We start from the raw sequence: 17373 nt of genomic DNA, 5'->3' as shown, positions 1-17373 counted from the left end.
GTCTGGACTGAGTGTATTTTCAGCTCTGTTTAGGGACGAAACTTGCATCTATCAAAAGGCATAAAGGGAATTCCCTGGTGGGCCAGTGGCGTGGCCAAAAGTAAATAAGTAAATAAATAATAAAGACAGTCCAGAAGGCCCGCAAGCCCCACCTCCCTCTCTTTTTAAATAACAATTTTACAGAGATATAATTCACATCCCTTACAATTCACTGATTTAAAGCGTATGATTCAGTGGTTTTTAGTATATTCACAGAGTTGTGTGACCATCACCACTAATTTCAGTCCATTTTCTATCAGTTCCCCCACCAAAAAAAAAGCCTATACCCATTAGCAATCACTCCCCATCCCCCAGCCCCTGGCAACGACTTATCTACTTTATGTCTTTATAGATTTGCTCGTATTAGACATCTCATATAAATTAAATCATACAAGATGTGGGAGGTTTTGGACTGACTTCTTTCACTTAGCATTGTGTTTTCAAAGTTCATCCACGTTGTAGCAGGTGTCAGTACTTTGTTCCTTTTTGTGGCTGAATAGTATTCCATTGTGTGGATATACTACATTTTGTTTATTCATTCATCTGTTGATAGACATCTGGGCTGTTTCTACTTTTGGCTATTATGAACGATGCTGCTATGAACATTAATGTAACCTTTCTGGTGTGGATATAAGTTTTCATTTCTCTTTGGTACACACCTAGGAGTAGAGCTGCTGGGTCACGTGGTAACTCTATCTTTAATCATTTGGGGAATTGCCAGACCATCTTCCAAAGCCGCTGCACCATGTTATAGTCCCACCAGGAGTGCATAACCAAGTCTTCCTCTTATTTGCTCTAATATTGCCTCCTTTTAAAAACTGTCAGCCTTTGGAGTTCCCTGGCGGCCTAGTGGTTAGGATTTAGTGTGTTCACTGCTGCGGCCCAGGTTCAACCCCTGATTACGCAGTGCGGCTGAAAAAAACCCAAAAACTGTCAAGTCTGAGTATACATCCACTACTACTGAGAGGCAAGAAAAATCACGCATTTTACAGATGGGAAGACTGAGGTTCCGAGAGCAAGACCTTGAGCCCAGTGCTTCCAGGAGTAAGAGTTAGACTTCGACTCTGGAGTCAGAGAGACCTGAACTCAAATCCTGACTCTGCCATTTCTTAATCATATGACCTTGGGAAAGCCACTTAACCTCTCTGAACCTTCGTATTCCCATCTGCAAAATGGGGACAACAATGGTCCTAGCCTCTTAACAGTGGCCATCAGGTGATGATGGCCAATGAGGTGATGCTGGAGAAGCACTTAGCACAGGGCTAGCACACAGTCATCCTGGGTACTCTCATCCCGGAATAAGAATCTGGGCCCACCCTGTGACCTTGGACAGGTTCCTGCACCAATGGAACAATGGCACTCCATCACCCAGGCCTGGCCAGGGGACCCGATGAGGCAGGCTTCACATCTACCCTTCCAAGCACGCCCGAAGATGCCCAGCCCACCTCCCCCTTCCCCCTTGGAGGCAATGGGAAGCCATGGAGGGTGTCAGGGGAGGCGGGTGTTGGCGGGGGCGTGCTCACCATGCCCAGGAAGTCATTCTTGCCAACCATGTCCCAGTCCCAGAGCTCCACCCGCAGCGGGGATGGGGGACCTGGCATCTCCCGCAGCTCCAGCACCTCATCCCAGTGTGGGAAGCGAGTCTTCTTGATGGTCTGGGAAAGGAGGGAGTGAGAGAGAGAGCTAATGGGACCACTGTCGCCATTTTACAGATGGTAAAACTGAGCTTCAGAGAGGTTAAGTGGCTTTCCCAAGGTCACCTGATGCCCCACTCTCCCGGCTCCGCTACACCGCTTACCGAAGTCTCCAAGCTCTGGCTGCCCCAAAACACACGTGCAAATGGGTCAGATGTGCCGGAGATGTCTCGGGGGGCCAGGTCCCTGGGAACAGATGAAGTAAGGGGTGGGGGGGTCACAGGACCCTTGAGGAGCAAGACCTTGGAAAGGGGGTTCAGGGTAGACCATTCAAATACTGCTGGTTTCCAAGGCAACGAACTACCCCATTGTAGGGATCCAGCGAGGAGCATCCCTCACCAGAGCCATCCAAACCCAGTATCTTCCTATTGACTAATGTCACCCTACGAGGACACGCTACTATGCCCCTATTTTCTAGGGAAGGAAACTGAGGCACCGAAAGGTCAAGCTGAACATCACAAAGCAGCAGGTGAAGGTGCAGTGAGGAGGGGGAAGGGAGTCTCAGTTTCCCTGGAGCCCCTGGATGGGAGACCAGATGCCAGGGTTCAAAGCCTGACTCTCCCATTCACTGGCTGGGTGACACTAGGAAAATTTACTTCACCTCCCTGAGCCTGTTTCTTCATCTGGAAAATCGGAGTAATAACAGACCAACCTCACAGGGCCAAGGGTTAAATGTGACAATATGTGTAAAGGGCTCAGCATAGCAGCCGGCAGGTGGTAAGTGCTCAGCTCACTCATTCACTCAACAAACACTCATGCCCACACTGTGCCTAGGACGAAGAAAAGGCATGAAGCAGGGCCCGCCTGCCTCTGGTTGCCATGACAACTCAAAGGCTCACCCCAGTCAGCCTCCCCCACCCCTCCTTCCCAAGGTCCCCCAAATCCAGGGACATTCCCCCCCACACACACCCAGGGGCTGCTTGTTTCCTCCCGCTGCTCCTCTCCCACCCCTGCTCAGCATCCAAAGCCTTCTTTGGTTTCCTAGGAGCCAGCCTAGTTGCTAAGCGACTGCAATCAGTCCCTCTCCTGCTTGCAAGGATCCTGAACAGCTTTGTGGCTAGGGAGGAGGTCATGGGCACAGAGCAGATGAGGTGTCCCTGCCCCATACTGAGTCCTTTTGTTTGTCCTATGCCTGCCTGCTACTCCATCCAGACTCCAGGGAGCCCCGGCTGGGGACAGAAATCTGGAGGTTGTAGGAGAGGCACAGAGAGGGCAAGATAGGGCTTTAAGGTCACAGAGCAAACTAGAAATAGAGATCCAGCCCAACCTGGGCAAGGACTGGCCTAAAAGTAAGGGTCGAGGGAGTAAGGTGTTGAAATAAAAGGCAGAAAACAAGATAGGAGATGGGAGGGAAAAGAGGAGTGGAAGTATTTAAGGAAATAGAGGAATGGAGGAGCTGAGAAACAGAGAGGAGTGATAAATAGGCAAGAAGGAAGATGAATATCCCAGGAGCTGCTGCCCCTGGAGGTTCATCTGTGGGTTTTACTGGTCCTGCATCCGTCTTCCTTCTTATGTTTCTTTGGGACAGGACCTACCCCTCCCCCTCTCCCAGTCCACATGACCTATGTGAGTTGATCCCTCCTTCCACTGCAGGAATGGGCTTGGAACTCAGGCCTGACCAGTCAGAGTCAGTGTAATTGGTTTAGTGATAGGCATGTACCCCAGACTGGGTCAATAAGAATTAGTCCCAGGATATTGGTTGGAAATGGTGAAAGACAGAAGTTCTTTCTCCATTGGAGCTGCCAAGTTGATAGCATGCCAGTCTGAGGCTTCTGGGGTCATCTTTGCCCCTACCTGGGGGAGAGACTGTCTGAGGATGAAGTTAATACAAAAGACATCCAAGGAATCTATTTCTACAGATTCCTGATGTCACTGTTGGAGCACCTGGATCCAGCCATGCCTGAAGCTGCATGTCATTCATACAAGCCAATCTGCCTAAGCCAGTATGAATTGGGTGTCTATCACTTACAATTTGATTAATACACCTCCACACTCATCTGTCTGGTCATCCTGAGTATCTGGCCTTTAGCTGCTACTCATTGGGGCCCCAACAAAGATTTTGCTTGTGCTTTAACCCAAGAAATTTGCAACCTGGTGAGCTTGGACCGTTTGCCTGCCAAGGATCCTGGTTGTGAGCCCAGAAGTGTGCCAGGAGAGAGGTGGTCTCAAGGCAGGAGGACCCAGTGGATTTCTGCTCATTCCCAGACCATCCCCCCATCCAATCCCCCATCATGACCATACCTGGCCTGGAGCACGTGACAGCGAAGACAACGGCCCCTCACATCCTCCAGCATCTGCACGGCCAGGCAGATCTCACCCTGCACCTCTGCATCAGGGTCCACATGGCTCAGGTTGATCCAGCTATCAATTCCTGGAGGGCGCAGGCACTAACATTCATTAAGCACCTACCGTGGGCTGGACATTAAATTAACTTAAAAATTCAATTAACATTAAAAAGGTATTGAGTCTTGGACCTCTCATGTTAGCCTTCTGTTGTAGGTACTGTAATTATCCCTACTTCCAGATGAGGAAAATGAGGCACAGCGAGGAAGGAGCTTTGCCCATGATCCCACAGCTGGTAAACAGCAGAGCTAGGATTTAAACACAGGCAGTATAGTTCTAGGGCCAATGCCCCTAACCAGGTACTATCACACTCTTCATCCTGATATATAAAGCCCTGCATCATTTAGTCCCAATATACTCTCCCCTCAAAAAAAACCTTGGGGGCTGCCCTGGTGGCGCAATGGTTGAGAGTCCGCCTGCCGATGCAGGAGACACGGGTTCGTGCCCCAGTCCGGGAAGATCCCATATGCCGCGGAGCGGCTAGGCCCGTGAGCCATGGCCGCTGAGCCTGCGCGTCCAGAGCCTGTGCATCCGGAGCCTGTGCTCCGCAACGGGAGAGGCCGCAACAGTGAGAGGCCGGTGTACCACGGAAAAAAAAAAACAAAACTTGGACATTCCTATCTCTGAGCCTTCATTCAGGCTCTCTGCTTGAATCAATCAAGTCAATCTTAGTCTCAGTCTTAACCTCTCCCTCTCTCCTTCTCCCTCTCTCTCATTTCTCTCAACACGTTAGAGATATTGACTTCCAGCTTTGATTATAGTTACTGGGAAGTCATTTCAGCCTAATAATTGATCTTGTGTGAACAGTCTATCTTTTCCAAGTTTAAGGACTATGGCTTTGATGTTTGCTGCAGTTTCCCCACAATGTGTCTAGGTAAGGATTTTTTTTTTTTTTTATCCTGCCTTAGTACAGGTTGTGCTTCTCCTACTTATGGACTCATGCCCTTCCTTGAGTTTTGGAAAATTCCAGGTGGTCAATTTTTTTTATCATTTCCTCTCCCCAGCTTTTTCTATTTTCTGCTTCTAGGACTCCAATTAAATGAATGTTAGACCTTCTCAGTTATTTTCTATGCCTTCAACTTCGCTTTTACACTTTCCTTCTCACTTCTCTGGACTGAGGTTTAAATAATTTCTTTCTGAATGAACGATCTGCTGTTGAACTCAGCCACTCAGTTTTCAATGTCAACAATTGTACTTTTTATCTCTAAAAGTTTGATTTGGTTCTTTTCCAAGTCAGTCTATTTTTTTTTAATGTATTGCTTTAATTTATCATGGTTATTGCTGGCCCTTTCTGGTGATTAATTTATTGAATTTTTAAAATTTCTATAATCATAAATACAAAATCCAAAGCCTTTATGGGTCTAAATCTGATGGCCATTGTTTCTGCTGACTCGCGCTCATGGTGGCACGGCACACTTCCTTGAGTGTGTGGTGCTCTTTGATTGTGAAGCCATGCTTGTTGGAGCTCACTCTGTGGGAAATTCAACATGAAGATGCTTATCCCTGGAGAGCAGTGGTGGTTGCCTGTTCTGGAACCTTTTAAGGGTCTCAATCTAATGGGGAATTCTCAGATTCAGTAATATCTGTCTTCCCCCTAGCCTAAGATTCAGTCTGTTTGTTGACTGTGAGTTTGATATTGACATTTACTTTCAGGGAAATCCTTCCTGATTTCCTTTCTTGTTGCGCACCACTCCCCGTTAGGTTTTAGCTCATGTCTTGCAGGAGGTTGGGGGAGGAACACTGAGGGTTTTTTCCTTCTTTACATCCTTCCAACAATGTATTAGGAATTGCATCTAATTCAGGATCTCACTGTTATGCGGCAGGAGGGCCCTTCTGAGGATCTAGTTCCCTCATGCTGCTGGATGTGTGAGTTGCATCTCACCTCTCTAGCTCCACCGCTACCCCCAAGTCCAGGATGCCATCAGTTTTGCTCACTTGATTATTGCAACAGATACCTAATTGATCTCCCACATCTACTCCTGTCCCACTGTGATCCAATATCCACACGGCAGCACAGAAACCTTCTGAAAATGTATCTAATCTCTTCTGTCAGTGCATCCTCTGATATTATGGCTCCAATCTCTTCACTGTCTTACTCAGGGACCATCGATGACTCCCTAGTGTCTCCAGAAGGAAGTCCAGACTCTGGCCTCCTCTCCAATCAACCCCCATCAAGTATTCCATCTGGCCTGGCTTACACCTGACCTTAGAAGAGGATCCATGGAGATGTGCCTTAGCATCTTTGCCAAAGCATCTTTAAGAACTAACTCATTCCCCTTCCTCCAGGAAGCCTTCCTTAACCACACTAGCCCTCACTGCCCTCTATCATGCCAGTGATGCCTCACATACCTCCACCCCACATTGCAGTCGTTTTAAAAAATAAAATGCACCCACAGACACATGACAGTTTCGATTTTTTCTTCCTCCCTGTTCTGGGTAAATGTGTTGTATTTTTCTATCTGTCCATAAGTTCCTTGAAGTTAAGCCTTATATGTCATTAATTTAATTCCACCCCCTTGGGTGGATGTTTGAGGCACACTGGGGACAGCTCAGTGGACAGGTTAAGAACACAGACTTAGGAGGCAGGCACAGCCTGGTGTCAATTCCCACCTCTGCAACATCTAGGAGGGACAAGTCACCCCACCTCTCCAAGCCTCACTTCCCATCAGCTGTGAATCTGAGATCATTCTGGTGCATACTTCATTTGGTGTTGTGAGGTACTTAGCATTGTGCCCGGCACATAATAAGCCCTCATTAAATAGGAGTGATGATTATGATGACTGGCACATAGGCTGTCAACTAACGCTCACTAATGAAAAAATATATTATATTATTCAATAAATGGTGTCAAGACAAGTAGTGGTCATCTAGACAAAAAGTAGTAAAGTTTAATCCCTACCCCATACTTTGTATCTGGGTAAATTCCAAATAGATGAAAGACTTAACTGCAAAAAAAAATGGAAACAAATTGTTGCTTGAAAGAATCACGTAAAAAAAAATTGTCTTAATCTTAGGGTTGAGAAAGCCTTTTAGGTATCACAGAAAATCAAAAGCCAAAAAAAATTGTTGACTACAAAAAAAGAAACAAATTTTCTTCTGGAAAAAACTGTAATCAAAGTCAAAATATAAGCCACAAGGGAGAAAAACACTTTGCAGCTAATATGACAAAGTTCATTTTCCTCACATGTAAAGGGCTCCTATAAATCAGTAAGAGGGCTTCCCTGGTGGCGCAGTGGTTGAGAGTCTGCCTGGCGAGGCAGGGGACGCGGGTTCGTGCCCCGTTCTGGGAAGATCCCACATGCCGCCGAGCGGCTAGGCTCGTGAGCCATGGCCGCTGAGCCTGCGCGTCCGGAGCCCGTGCTCCGCGACGGGAGAGGCCACAGCAGTGAGAGGCCTGCGAACCAAAACAAACAACAACAAAAAAAAGAATCTCTTCTGAGTCTTCTGCCTGGATCTTGGGGTGCTTTGTTAAATAAAGTGATTATCCATTTAAAAAAAAAAATCAGTAAGAAAAGGCAACAACTCAGTGGGTGAACAATACACATACAATGTGAATACACAATAGGCAAAAAAGGAAATAAAGTGACTCTTGAATATATAAAAAGGTCTTCAATCTCACTCATAGATTCAGAACTCTAATGGAAAACTGATGAATTCATAAAAGTGCTAACAAAAGATCAAGATGAAAAAAAATTAATTACATGGGACTGAGTGAACTGATTATAATTTCTGTGACTTTCTGTTTGAATAAAAAAAAAAATCTCACTCATAGAGAAATGCAAAATAACCCACGCTAAGAGGCAATTTTTTTTTAGCTATCAGATACAAGATCCAAACGTTTGGTATTTGTTGGCAAGGGTACAGGATGGGTTAAACTGTTAACTCCTCCAGGGAGGGTAACTTAATTACTATAATAACTATCAAATGTGCTAATGTGGGTACTCTTTGATCCAGCAAATCCACCTCTAGGAATTTATCAAGCTGATTGATGTAACTTGCATATATGTGTGCAATCACGTTTGTACAAGGCTAGTCATTGCAGCATTGTTTGAACTAGGAAAAGACTGTCAACGACCCAAGTGTCCATCACGAGGGGACCAGACAAATAAATGATGGCACATCCATCATTGGATGGCACAATGGAGTGCCATAAAGTCATACGAAGATCAAAGAATGCGGCTTGGGGGACACCATTATGGAAAGATCTCCAAGGTACATGGTGAAGTGAAAAGACAGGGTACAGAACAGATGAGTTTAATAGGCTACCATTCCTATAAGCAGAGAATAAAAACACACATAGTATAGTGTTAAGATCACAGACTCTGGGTCTTCCCTGGTGGCGCAGTGGTTGAGAATCTGCCTGCTAATGCAGGGGACACGGGTTCGAGCCCTGGTCTGGGAGGATCCCACATGCCGCGGAGCAACTAGGCCCATGAGCCACAACTACTGAGCCTGCGCATCTGGAGCCTGTGCTCCGCAACAAGATAGGCCGCAATAGTGAGAGGCCCGCGCACCATGATGAAGAGTGGCCCCCGCTTGCCACAACTAGAGAAAGCCCTCGCACAGAAACGAAGACCCAGCACAGCCAAAATAAATAAATTAATTAAAATTAAGATCACAGACTCTGGAACTAGACAACTTGGTTCAAATCCCAGCTGTCCCACTTAATAATTTTGTGATCTTGGGCAAGTTATTTAACCCCCTGTGCCTCAGTTTGTTCACGTATAGAGTGGGCATAACAAGAGTACCTATCTCTTAGGGTTATCACGATAATTAAGTGAATCGATACGTGTAAAGCACTTAGAAAGTGTTCAGCATACAGTAAGCACTATATAACTTTTTGCTGCTATTACTATTGTTACTTGCTTGCATATATTTAAAATGTCCCTAGAAGGACATACAAGAAACTGACAACACTGAGGATGAGAGTGGGGGGACTTCCCCAGCAGTCCAGTGGTTAAGACTCCCCGCTTCCACTGCAGGGGGTGTGGCTTGGATCCCTGGCTGGGGAACTAAGATCCCGCATGCCGTGCAGTGCGGCCAAAAAAAAAAAAAAAAAGAATGGAGTAGCTGGGGTAAGAGGGACAGTTTCACGGCTAATTGTATCTTCTGAATATTGACCCATGTAAATAAGCTAACCGCTCAATACACGAACTAAATTAAAATGAAAAACAAAAGCAACAACCAAAATAATTTTCCCCTGAAGGCTCTGTGTTGCCCCATGCTGCTGGCTACGCCCTTACAACTGCCACCCGCTCTGCCCTCTGCCCGGCTGGGGGCCCGTGCCCCTCACCCACCTCGGGGGTCAGCTGTAATGGCCTCCCTGCTCAGTGAGATCTTGCCTATGATGTCGTCGTGCCTGCAGAAAGGCAGGCAGATGAGGGTCCAACTTAGCGACCCCTGCCCCTCCCGTGGAGAGGTGGAGGCAAGGCGTCAACGGCTGGGTGGGTGGGTACTGTGTATTGGGGTGTCCCGCCTTCCCTCAGACACCCAGGCTTGGGTTCCCAGCACACACACCCCACGGTATCCTCGTCCAGCACATAGAAGGCCAGATGGTGGAAATCCAGGGGCAGGTGCACCGTGTACTCCTCCCCCCAGAAGGGGCTCAGGCTTCGCCAGATGGTTGCTGTCCTGCAAAAGGGGACATGGGGGACTGGGGGCCTTCAGGCCACACAGGCAGCAGATACCTGGGGTCACAAACACACACACACAGGGATCCAGACACATACACACCCAGAGCTACTCAAATACACTCAAATACAGCTACAAACACACACACTCATACACTCAAGAATCCAGGCATGGAGACACACACAAATACACACACAAACCCTGACCCTCACACACCCAGGGACCTCAACACACACACACACACACACACACACACAAACACACCACACACTCCCATGGGGATACACACTGAAACAGAAATATTCACAGATATACCAAGGAAGCCAGAGACACAGAGACACATTCACACATACACAGATATACATATGCATCCTCAAAATTTTCTAGAAACACAGATCTGTGTGTTTCTACATATAGACACGTGCAGACACACAGAGAGAAAACAGAAACATTCACACAGAGACACAGAGAAAAGAAATGCCCGAACATGGAGACACACATAGACCCACAGACACACACTCACACACAGAGGGTGATATGCAGCAGAGATACACACACAGAATCACACTGTCACACAGTAACTGACAAGACACACAATCCCATCCATCCATTCATTCATTCACTCCATAAACACTCGCCCTGACCTATGTGCCAAGTCTTGGGGGCTATGGGGAATCAGAGGAAGAGGTGCCAAGGTCCCCACCCCCACAGAGCCTCGCTCAGCAGACTGGTGTTCCCTCCTGAGCCCTTGTGACACAGTGAAAGAAGTTCTGTGATTGGTTAGCTCAGTGGTGCCCACTGGGGTGAGGATAGGAGGGGTCAGGAAAGGCTTCCTGCGGGAGCTAGTCAGGCAAAGCAGGGAGAAAGGATGAGAACAAGTATTCCGCATGGCTGGAAGACCACGAGCACATGCAAAGGCCCTGAGGCAGGAATGGTGAGTTTGAGGAACAAGAAGATGGTGGTTGGGAGGCAGGGACGTGTGGGGGGCCAGGAGACCATGAAGTCAGCAGAGGCCAGAGCACTCAGTAAGCAAGGGGAACCCCAGGAGGGTCGGGGACCAAGACAAACCCAGAAACAGACACACATACATCTTCACCCCAACACCTCTGCAGATGCACTTCCCTTTACACAATGGGGAAAAAAGAACCTACTTTGCCCAGTGAAGACACCAAAATTTACGGTTGCAAAATTTGGTCTGCACACCTGCCACTGTCTTCCTCCTTCCTTCCACACACCCTTCCCCAGCAAAGAGTATGAACGTGTACACACATACATACACACACAGCCCAGGGCCTCACCATCAGACGGACTCTTCTCTCCAAACACCCTCTTCCCACTACCCTGACCTCTTCCCGGCTGGAAGTCCCCTCAGGCTCCCCAGCCCCCGAGCTGAGAAGCTCCTCAGAGCCCAGAGGGGGTGAGAGCCTGGGGTCACACGGAAAGTCAGTCTGTGGGTTTGGGGGTGGTGTCACAGAATTTGATAAGGGGCAACACAGGCACAGAGAGAATGATGGGGGTTGGTTGGCTGGTGCGCTGCAGGCTACCCTTCTCCACACGGGCTCCCTGCCCCCAGCTCCCGGCCCATCTGGACCAGAACTGGTGCCAGGAGGATGCTGAATCCTGCTGTCTCCATAGGAACCAAGGCCTCAGCCGCCGGCCCACCCACACCTTTCAGGCCTGCGGGGGCTGAGAGCCGTCCTTCAGCCCAGCACAGCACAGCACAGCCCGATGTCTCCCCAGCCCGAGACTCGCTCACACACACCAAACATCTTCACGTCCTCACATGTGTTCACAGTGGGGCCTGTGTACCCAAATAAGCAGGCATTGGTGCACACGTGCATGTACACGGCAGCCCACGTGTGCACACACATGTATACCCCCCCACGCTGGTACACAACGTGAACCTCTGAGCCTGCACACCCCCAGGGACACGCACCAGTGGTCGCAGGCATTCACATCAGCCCTCCGACACCCCGACACACACTCACAAGCAGGCCCAGCCGGGCGCACATGCACGCCCCCGCCCCCCCGCATACACACACACATACACACCCCGGTGCCCGCAGCACCCAGCAGGCCCGGAACCAGCCAGCCCAGCCAAGCATGAGATGCCCATCCCCGGGGAGGCCACTGCGGAAGGTACAATCTGGCCGCCACTGAGTCAGCCCCAGGACGCCAGCAGGGACATCATCAGGACAAGGCGGAAGGGGGAAGATGTCGGCCAGTTGGTGGGACCAGATGGAGAGGGGAGCCAGCGCCCCCTCTGTCTGGGCCCATGGCCAGGGCACAAAGCACCCACCATCAGGCCTGCGAGTACCCCCTTGGGGTAAATGTTGCCCTCCCCCAGGTCCTCTTTTCAACGTGAATTCTTGTGCCTGGACTCCCCAGGTCAAGATGGAGCCCGGTCCCCTGGCCCTGCTCCCTTTGCCCTCCCCTCCTTACCTGGCCACCACTTCGTCGTCCACTTTCACTATGCAGTAGGGGTCACTGCTCCCAGACCTGCGGAAGGAGGAGGTTTGGGGAGCGGGCTTGAGGGAGCAGCCCTGGGTGGGGATCCCAATCTGCCTTCATTTTACAGATGGGGGCAACTAAGGCCCAGAGAGGGGAGGGGATTTGCCCAGGGTCACACAGCAAGTTCAGTGGAGGCAGGACCTCTGGGGACCAGCAGATGATGTCATGGCTGTCCAGCCCACCCACTGCGGACCTCCTTGAATGGGCCCTGGGCTTCCACCCAAAGAAATAGAACATTGAGACATGAAGCCAGAAAATTTGGAGTCCCGGTCGCAGGAAGCCCGAAGCGGTGGTCCAGAGCACGTGCTCTGCTGGGGAATCATCCCTGGCCCCAAGTTTACTAACTATGGAACCCTGGCAAGACCCCTTCCCTCTGTGGGCCTCAGTTTCTCTGCTCTGTAAGTCGGGTGTAATATTTTCACATACCCCCTAGGGCGGTTGGAGGAGCTAAAGAAGCCAATGCATGGTGCGATGCATCATGGCCGACCCCAGAGCTTTCCCCACAGGTGCCTGAACGCCACCCTCAGGGTAAGCATTGCCCTCTCCATTGGGAGTTTCCCTGGGACGGGACTCCCCATAGCTCAGCCTTCAGCGAGGATGGACAGCCGCTCTCACTGCAGGCACAGACCAGGGCACCCAGACCTCAAAACTCAACCAGTAGGAGAAATGGGCTGCATCCCCTTGAGTAGCCGTGAGCCACAGGCCACCCAAAGCCAGTTCCAGCCCCGCTTCATAGTAAGAGTTACTGGTCCATCCCAAGCTATCGACCAGGGACCCTCATCTCTTTCCCCGACCCCCGCCCCCTTCCCATCTCACAGGCTTCCTTTGTCTTCCACTAAGCTCAGTCCAGCTTCAGGGCCTTTGCACTTGCTGTTCCACCTAACTAAGACACCCGCTCTGTTCCTGATCTTGTCATGGCTGGCTCCATCCTATTATTCAAACCTCAGCCCAAAAGTCACCGCCTCAGAGAGGTGGTCCTTGATCACCACTGTCCACCAACAGTAGGCAGTGTAAAATTGATCTCCGATCCCTCTGAGCATGTGAAATCATCTTGCTCCGTTTCTCTCCGTTTAGTGTCTGTCTCCATGGCTACCTGCAACTTCCGAAATCTGATTTCCTTGGGGGAGGAGCTGTATTTCCCCACCCTCATCTCCCCCCACCACTGCAGAGTCAGAATTCGAACCCAGGTCTGTGGGGCTCAGCACACATGTTCTTAACCAATGCCTGCACCCCAGCTCACGATCCCTTGTCCAAATGGCCCCCTCCCCTGACACCCCAGCCCCCGACCTCTCTCTGCCCCCTCTCTCAGCTCAGTTTGTCACTGATCCACAAATGCCTCGGGGATTCCCAGGAAGAGGGATGCTGGCACCGGGAGCTGCTCTAACCTCGTCTGCTGGCTGAGCCCTCCCCATGCCTCGGTTCCCTCTGTGGACTCCTTCCTCTAGTTCCCTCCGCCGGGTGTACCTTCATTTCCCCATCTGCTCTCCATCCCTGCACACCTCAGACTGGTTGGTGTCCTGTGTCTCTGAACTCCTCTCTGGGTTCTACCTCTGACCTCCCTTCTGCGTAATGCCCCAGGCCTCAGTTTTCCCATCTGATCTGTCCCAAACCCATTGGGCTGAGTAACCCTGGGAGCCTCAGTTTTCCCATCGGGCTCCACCCCCCTGGATGCCCGTGGCTGGTAACCCCCTCTATCTCATTTCTCTCTCTGGGTCCTCTCTCTCTGAGCTTCTTTTAGGCGGGCTCCAATCCCTCAGTTTCCCCAGCAGCAGATGTGGGGCAAATGGGCTGGGATCCATAGAAAAGGGCTGGGAGCCACGCCTCCTCCTGTCTACCCGGCCTGACCCCTGGGTCCCTCATGGGAGCCAAGCACGTCAGCTCCAGGGCTCTGACGCACAAGGGCCTTATCAGGCTCCTATCAGGCAGGGGCAACAGTGGCGGAAGGGAGCTACCCCTTCCAGACCCTCAATCTCTCTAGACCTTTGGCCTCTCCCACGGCTCCTGCCCCACCTCAAGCATGGGAAAGCAGGCCCATCGGCCATTGCCTGCCCAGTCTGGTTGGGGCATGGGGGCAGTCAGGGTTCAAATCCCAGCTCTGTGACCTTGGGCAAGTGACTTTGCCTCTCTGATCCTCGGTTTGCCCATTCGTAAAATGGAAATGCTAATAGGACTACAGGAAGTGTCAAACACAGGACCTGGCCCATAGGAAGCTGTCAAAGACATACAGCTGCTATTATTAATGACAGAAATAACTCTCAAATTATCAGCTGAGGCCTCCTCCCAAGCCAGGCCAAAACCCCCTCAAACCTGGTGAGGCTTCAGGAAGAATCTGGGCCCTCTCCCTTAGGAGAGGGGAGAGAGGACATACTCATCTAAGAGTCCCCACAGGCATGGAGATCCCAGCACGCTCTGAGGGAGCCCCTCTGAAGAAGGGCACCAACAGCCAGGGAAACTGAGGCAGTGTGGCTGGATCCCCCACTGGGGCTTAGTCACTCTCCTCTCTGGTTCTGGGGCATGGCCCACCTCAGAGCTCACCTTGGCCCGGGAACTTGGGGGAGGAGGGGTGGCCAAGAGATGCAGGAACCAGGTATGAGTCAACTCCCTCCCCAGAAGAGGCAGAGGGAGCCCCGCGAGCCATGTCCGGGTCCAAGGACAACATCCGTCACTCCCTCATGGCCCTCGCCCAGGACTGGTGGAGGGGCCGGAGCAGCTGGCCAGGTCAGCAGCTGCCAGGTCCCCACTCCTGACCTCACTGCCTCGACAGTTCCAGAATCACTAATTCTCGGATGCTCTGAGAGGGCATCTCATAAGAGGGGAGTCAGGAGGCTCGTCCAGATGCTGCATTTGCACAGCGAGCTCTCTGCTTTCCTCAGGTGCGTGTCTTCTTGGGGTCGCTGATGTGCGTGCGGGGAGCTAGAAATGCTCTGTGCAGCCTCCCCCTTGACATAGCTGCAGGGCTGGGGAGGGGGATGTTCATGAAGTCAGAGGCAGGATACTCCTCACTGGGGGCCCACAGCTGGGGGAGTCAGAGCATAGCTAAGCCCCAGCCTGTGCGAAGGCTCAGAATCCACGGTCCTGCTCACCTGGCCAGCAGGTAAATGCTAAGAGGTTCTCCACCCTCAGCTGCATGCGGCTTGGAGACTCCTGTCCAGGGTTTCCATTGCCCAGATGGAAAATCCAAACCCAAACAGGACTAAGTTCAAGGTCACACAGCCAATGTCCTGCCAAGGATCCCACACCTGTTTCAGGTGCTGACACCCTTAGGGCCCCTTCTGGGCTCCAGGCCAGGCAGGAGGGGGACCCCTCCCCCCATTCTGCTGATTCGGCAACTGCTGACTCAGCCCTGAGGGAAGCACAGCCGAGGACTGGTACTAAGGGGAACCTGAGGGTCCTCCAACCCCATCACACCTGGCTAGGGAGGGGGCTGCAGGGGGAAGTTGGCTCTTCAAGCGGCTTAGCATCCAGGGAAGGTCCCCATTGGGCTGGGAGCTGCTGGCTGGGGAGCTTAGGGTTTTGGGTCAAGAGGACCCCAGTTTCCCCCAGGCCTGGCCGGTGGGCCACTTGGTGACACTCTGCAAACCTAAATGCCAGATGCACACAGAGGAATCCTGGGGCCACCTGGATCCCAGGCCCTCTGGGGCTCCTCCCCAGGGTTCTCTTAACAGGTGCCCACCCAGGCCTGGAGAAACCCCACCTCCAACATCTGCCTGGACTAAGAAAGAGAGCCCCCCACCCCTAAAGCCCCTCCCCAGCTCTGACAGAATCCGACCCTCTAATCCCCAGGGCTGAAGCCCTGGAAGACCCCCTTTAGTACGTCCCAGGAACAAAGACACCCCTTTCCTGGGGGCGGGGCGGGGCATCTGCTTAGTCTTGGCGTCCCCTCCCACCATGAAGGGATGGGCGTGGGGCCTGTCGCCCCATGAAGGTGGATCTGCCTCAATACTCGGTCTCAGACAAGAACCCCCGCCCACTTCACCGGCCTTCCCTGGCACGCGGAATGGGCGACCCCCGCCCCATCCCATGCCTGGAACGCCCCCCATCCCCGACTGGCCCCGGGGGTACTCACACGTCCTTGGCGGGCAGCGCCCGGCCCTCCACGACGCGGACATTCAGGGAGCTGCTCTTGGCCATGGCGCCCAGCCCCAAACTTTCCGGCCAGGAGGACGTCCAGGTTCCGAGGCTGTACCGCGGCGGGGAGGGCGTCTACGTGTCACAAACAGCGAGCCTGGCACCCTGTCCCGGGATCCCAGCGCCGCCTGTCCGACACGCGGGTAGCTGAGCGAGAGGTTTCCGAAGGAGGAGAAAGGATAGGTGCCCGGGGAGGGGGCGCCCCCGCCAGACTCTACAGGTAGGAGCTGGGCGCCGAGCCGGCTGAGCGCGCGGGGAACATCGCCAGCCCTTGCCTCCTAGTCCAGCTCTCCCGGTGGGCAGGCGGGGAGGACAGGGGGCGGGAGGGGCGGCCCAGGGCTCTCCCCGCAATCCCGCCTCCCGCGGGGCACCCCGCCCGCCAGTTCCCGGGCCCCCTCGCGCGCCCTCTGCCGGCACCCCGGCCAAGCGTGCCAGAGCGCACCGGCCTCGGAGCCCCGGGCGCCTGGAGGCTGGGACTGCCAGGTGGGGAGCAGCCCACGGCCATGACGGGCGTGGCCGTAGGCTCCTAGTGAGTTGGCATCGGGCTCAGAAGACACAGTATGTCCCCTGCCTGCCCTGCCTCCAGCACGTTCACACCTCCCCGGCTCTCCCCTGCCTACCATCCCGGCGCCGCCTTCTCGGTCCGACCTCGTTGCCCCATCCCGGAGCAGTATCGGAGATGGCGGGAGGCGTCGCTAGAGAGAGTCACACCCTCCCTGGGGGTCCTTTTCAGAGTCAAGGGAGGGGCCGCGAACATCCCCTTCCATCTCTTTTAGTTTCCAATTAAACCCAGACTGTGCGTGCGGCAGATCCCGCGTCACTGGCTGGCACTGCGGGGGAGGAAGCCGCGGCCGGAGGGGGAGGGGAGGGCTTGAAGATCACCAAGGCGATGATAAAAGTCATCTACAATTGTTTGAACGCTTACTGTGTGCCGGGCACTGTTCTAAACGTTTTACAGGGATCAGCTCACCTTCGTCCTCACAATAATTCTATGCATTACGTGCTACTGTACTAGTTCCCCCCGCCC

General features: G+C 52.3%; 1 protein-coding gene across 3 annotated transcripts in view; it reads right to left on the bottom strand.

The window, feature by feature from the left end:
- Window positions 1-17039, bottom strand: part of RASAL1 (RAS protein activator like 1) — a 30099-nt gene extending 13060 nt beyond the window's left edge. For 2 of the 3 annotated variants that reach the window (XR_004345463.1, XM_032603220.1), the window contains exons 1-8: window positions 16967-16998; window positions 16285-16421; window positions 12150-12206; window positions 9594-9707; window positions 9374-9435; window positions 3975-4104; window positions 1838-1919; window positions 1563-1694 (exon numbers count right to left, since the gene is read on the bottom strand). Coding sequence is in view for 2 of the 3 variants with exons in the window: in XM_032603220.1 (XP_032459111.1) it covers window positions 1563-1694; window positions 1838-1919; window positions 3975-4104; window positions 9374-9435; window positions 9594-9707; window positions 12150-12206; window positions 16285-16421; window positions 16967-16969 (717 nt within the window). In the remaining variant the exon portion in view is untranslated. Of the gene's footprint in view, window positions 1-1562; window positions 1695-1837; window positions 1920-3974; window positions 4105-9373; window positions 9436-9593; window positions 9708-12149; window positions 12207-16284; window positions 16475-16966 lie in introns of all 3 variants that reach the window. The other variant, XM_032603221.1, reaches the window with a different exon arrangement.
- Between the last annotated feature and the right edge of the window lie 334 nt (window positions 17040-17373).

Source organism: Phocoena sinus, chromosome 14, assembly GCF_008692025.1.
Source record: "Phocoena sinus isolate mPhoSin1 chromosome 14, mPhoSin1.pri, whole genome shotgun sequence".
NCBI classification, from domain to species: Eukaryota; Metazoa; Chordata; class Mammalia; order Artiodactyla; family Phocoenidae; genus Phocoena; species Phocoena sinus.
The sequence above is the reverse complement of the archived record's forward strand: the minus strand, read 5'-3'. Positions and strand labels throughout refer to the sequence as shown.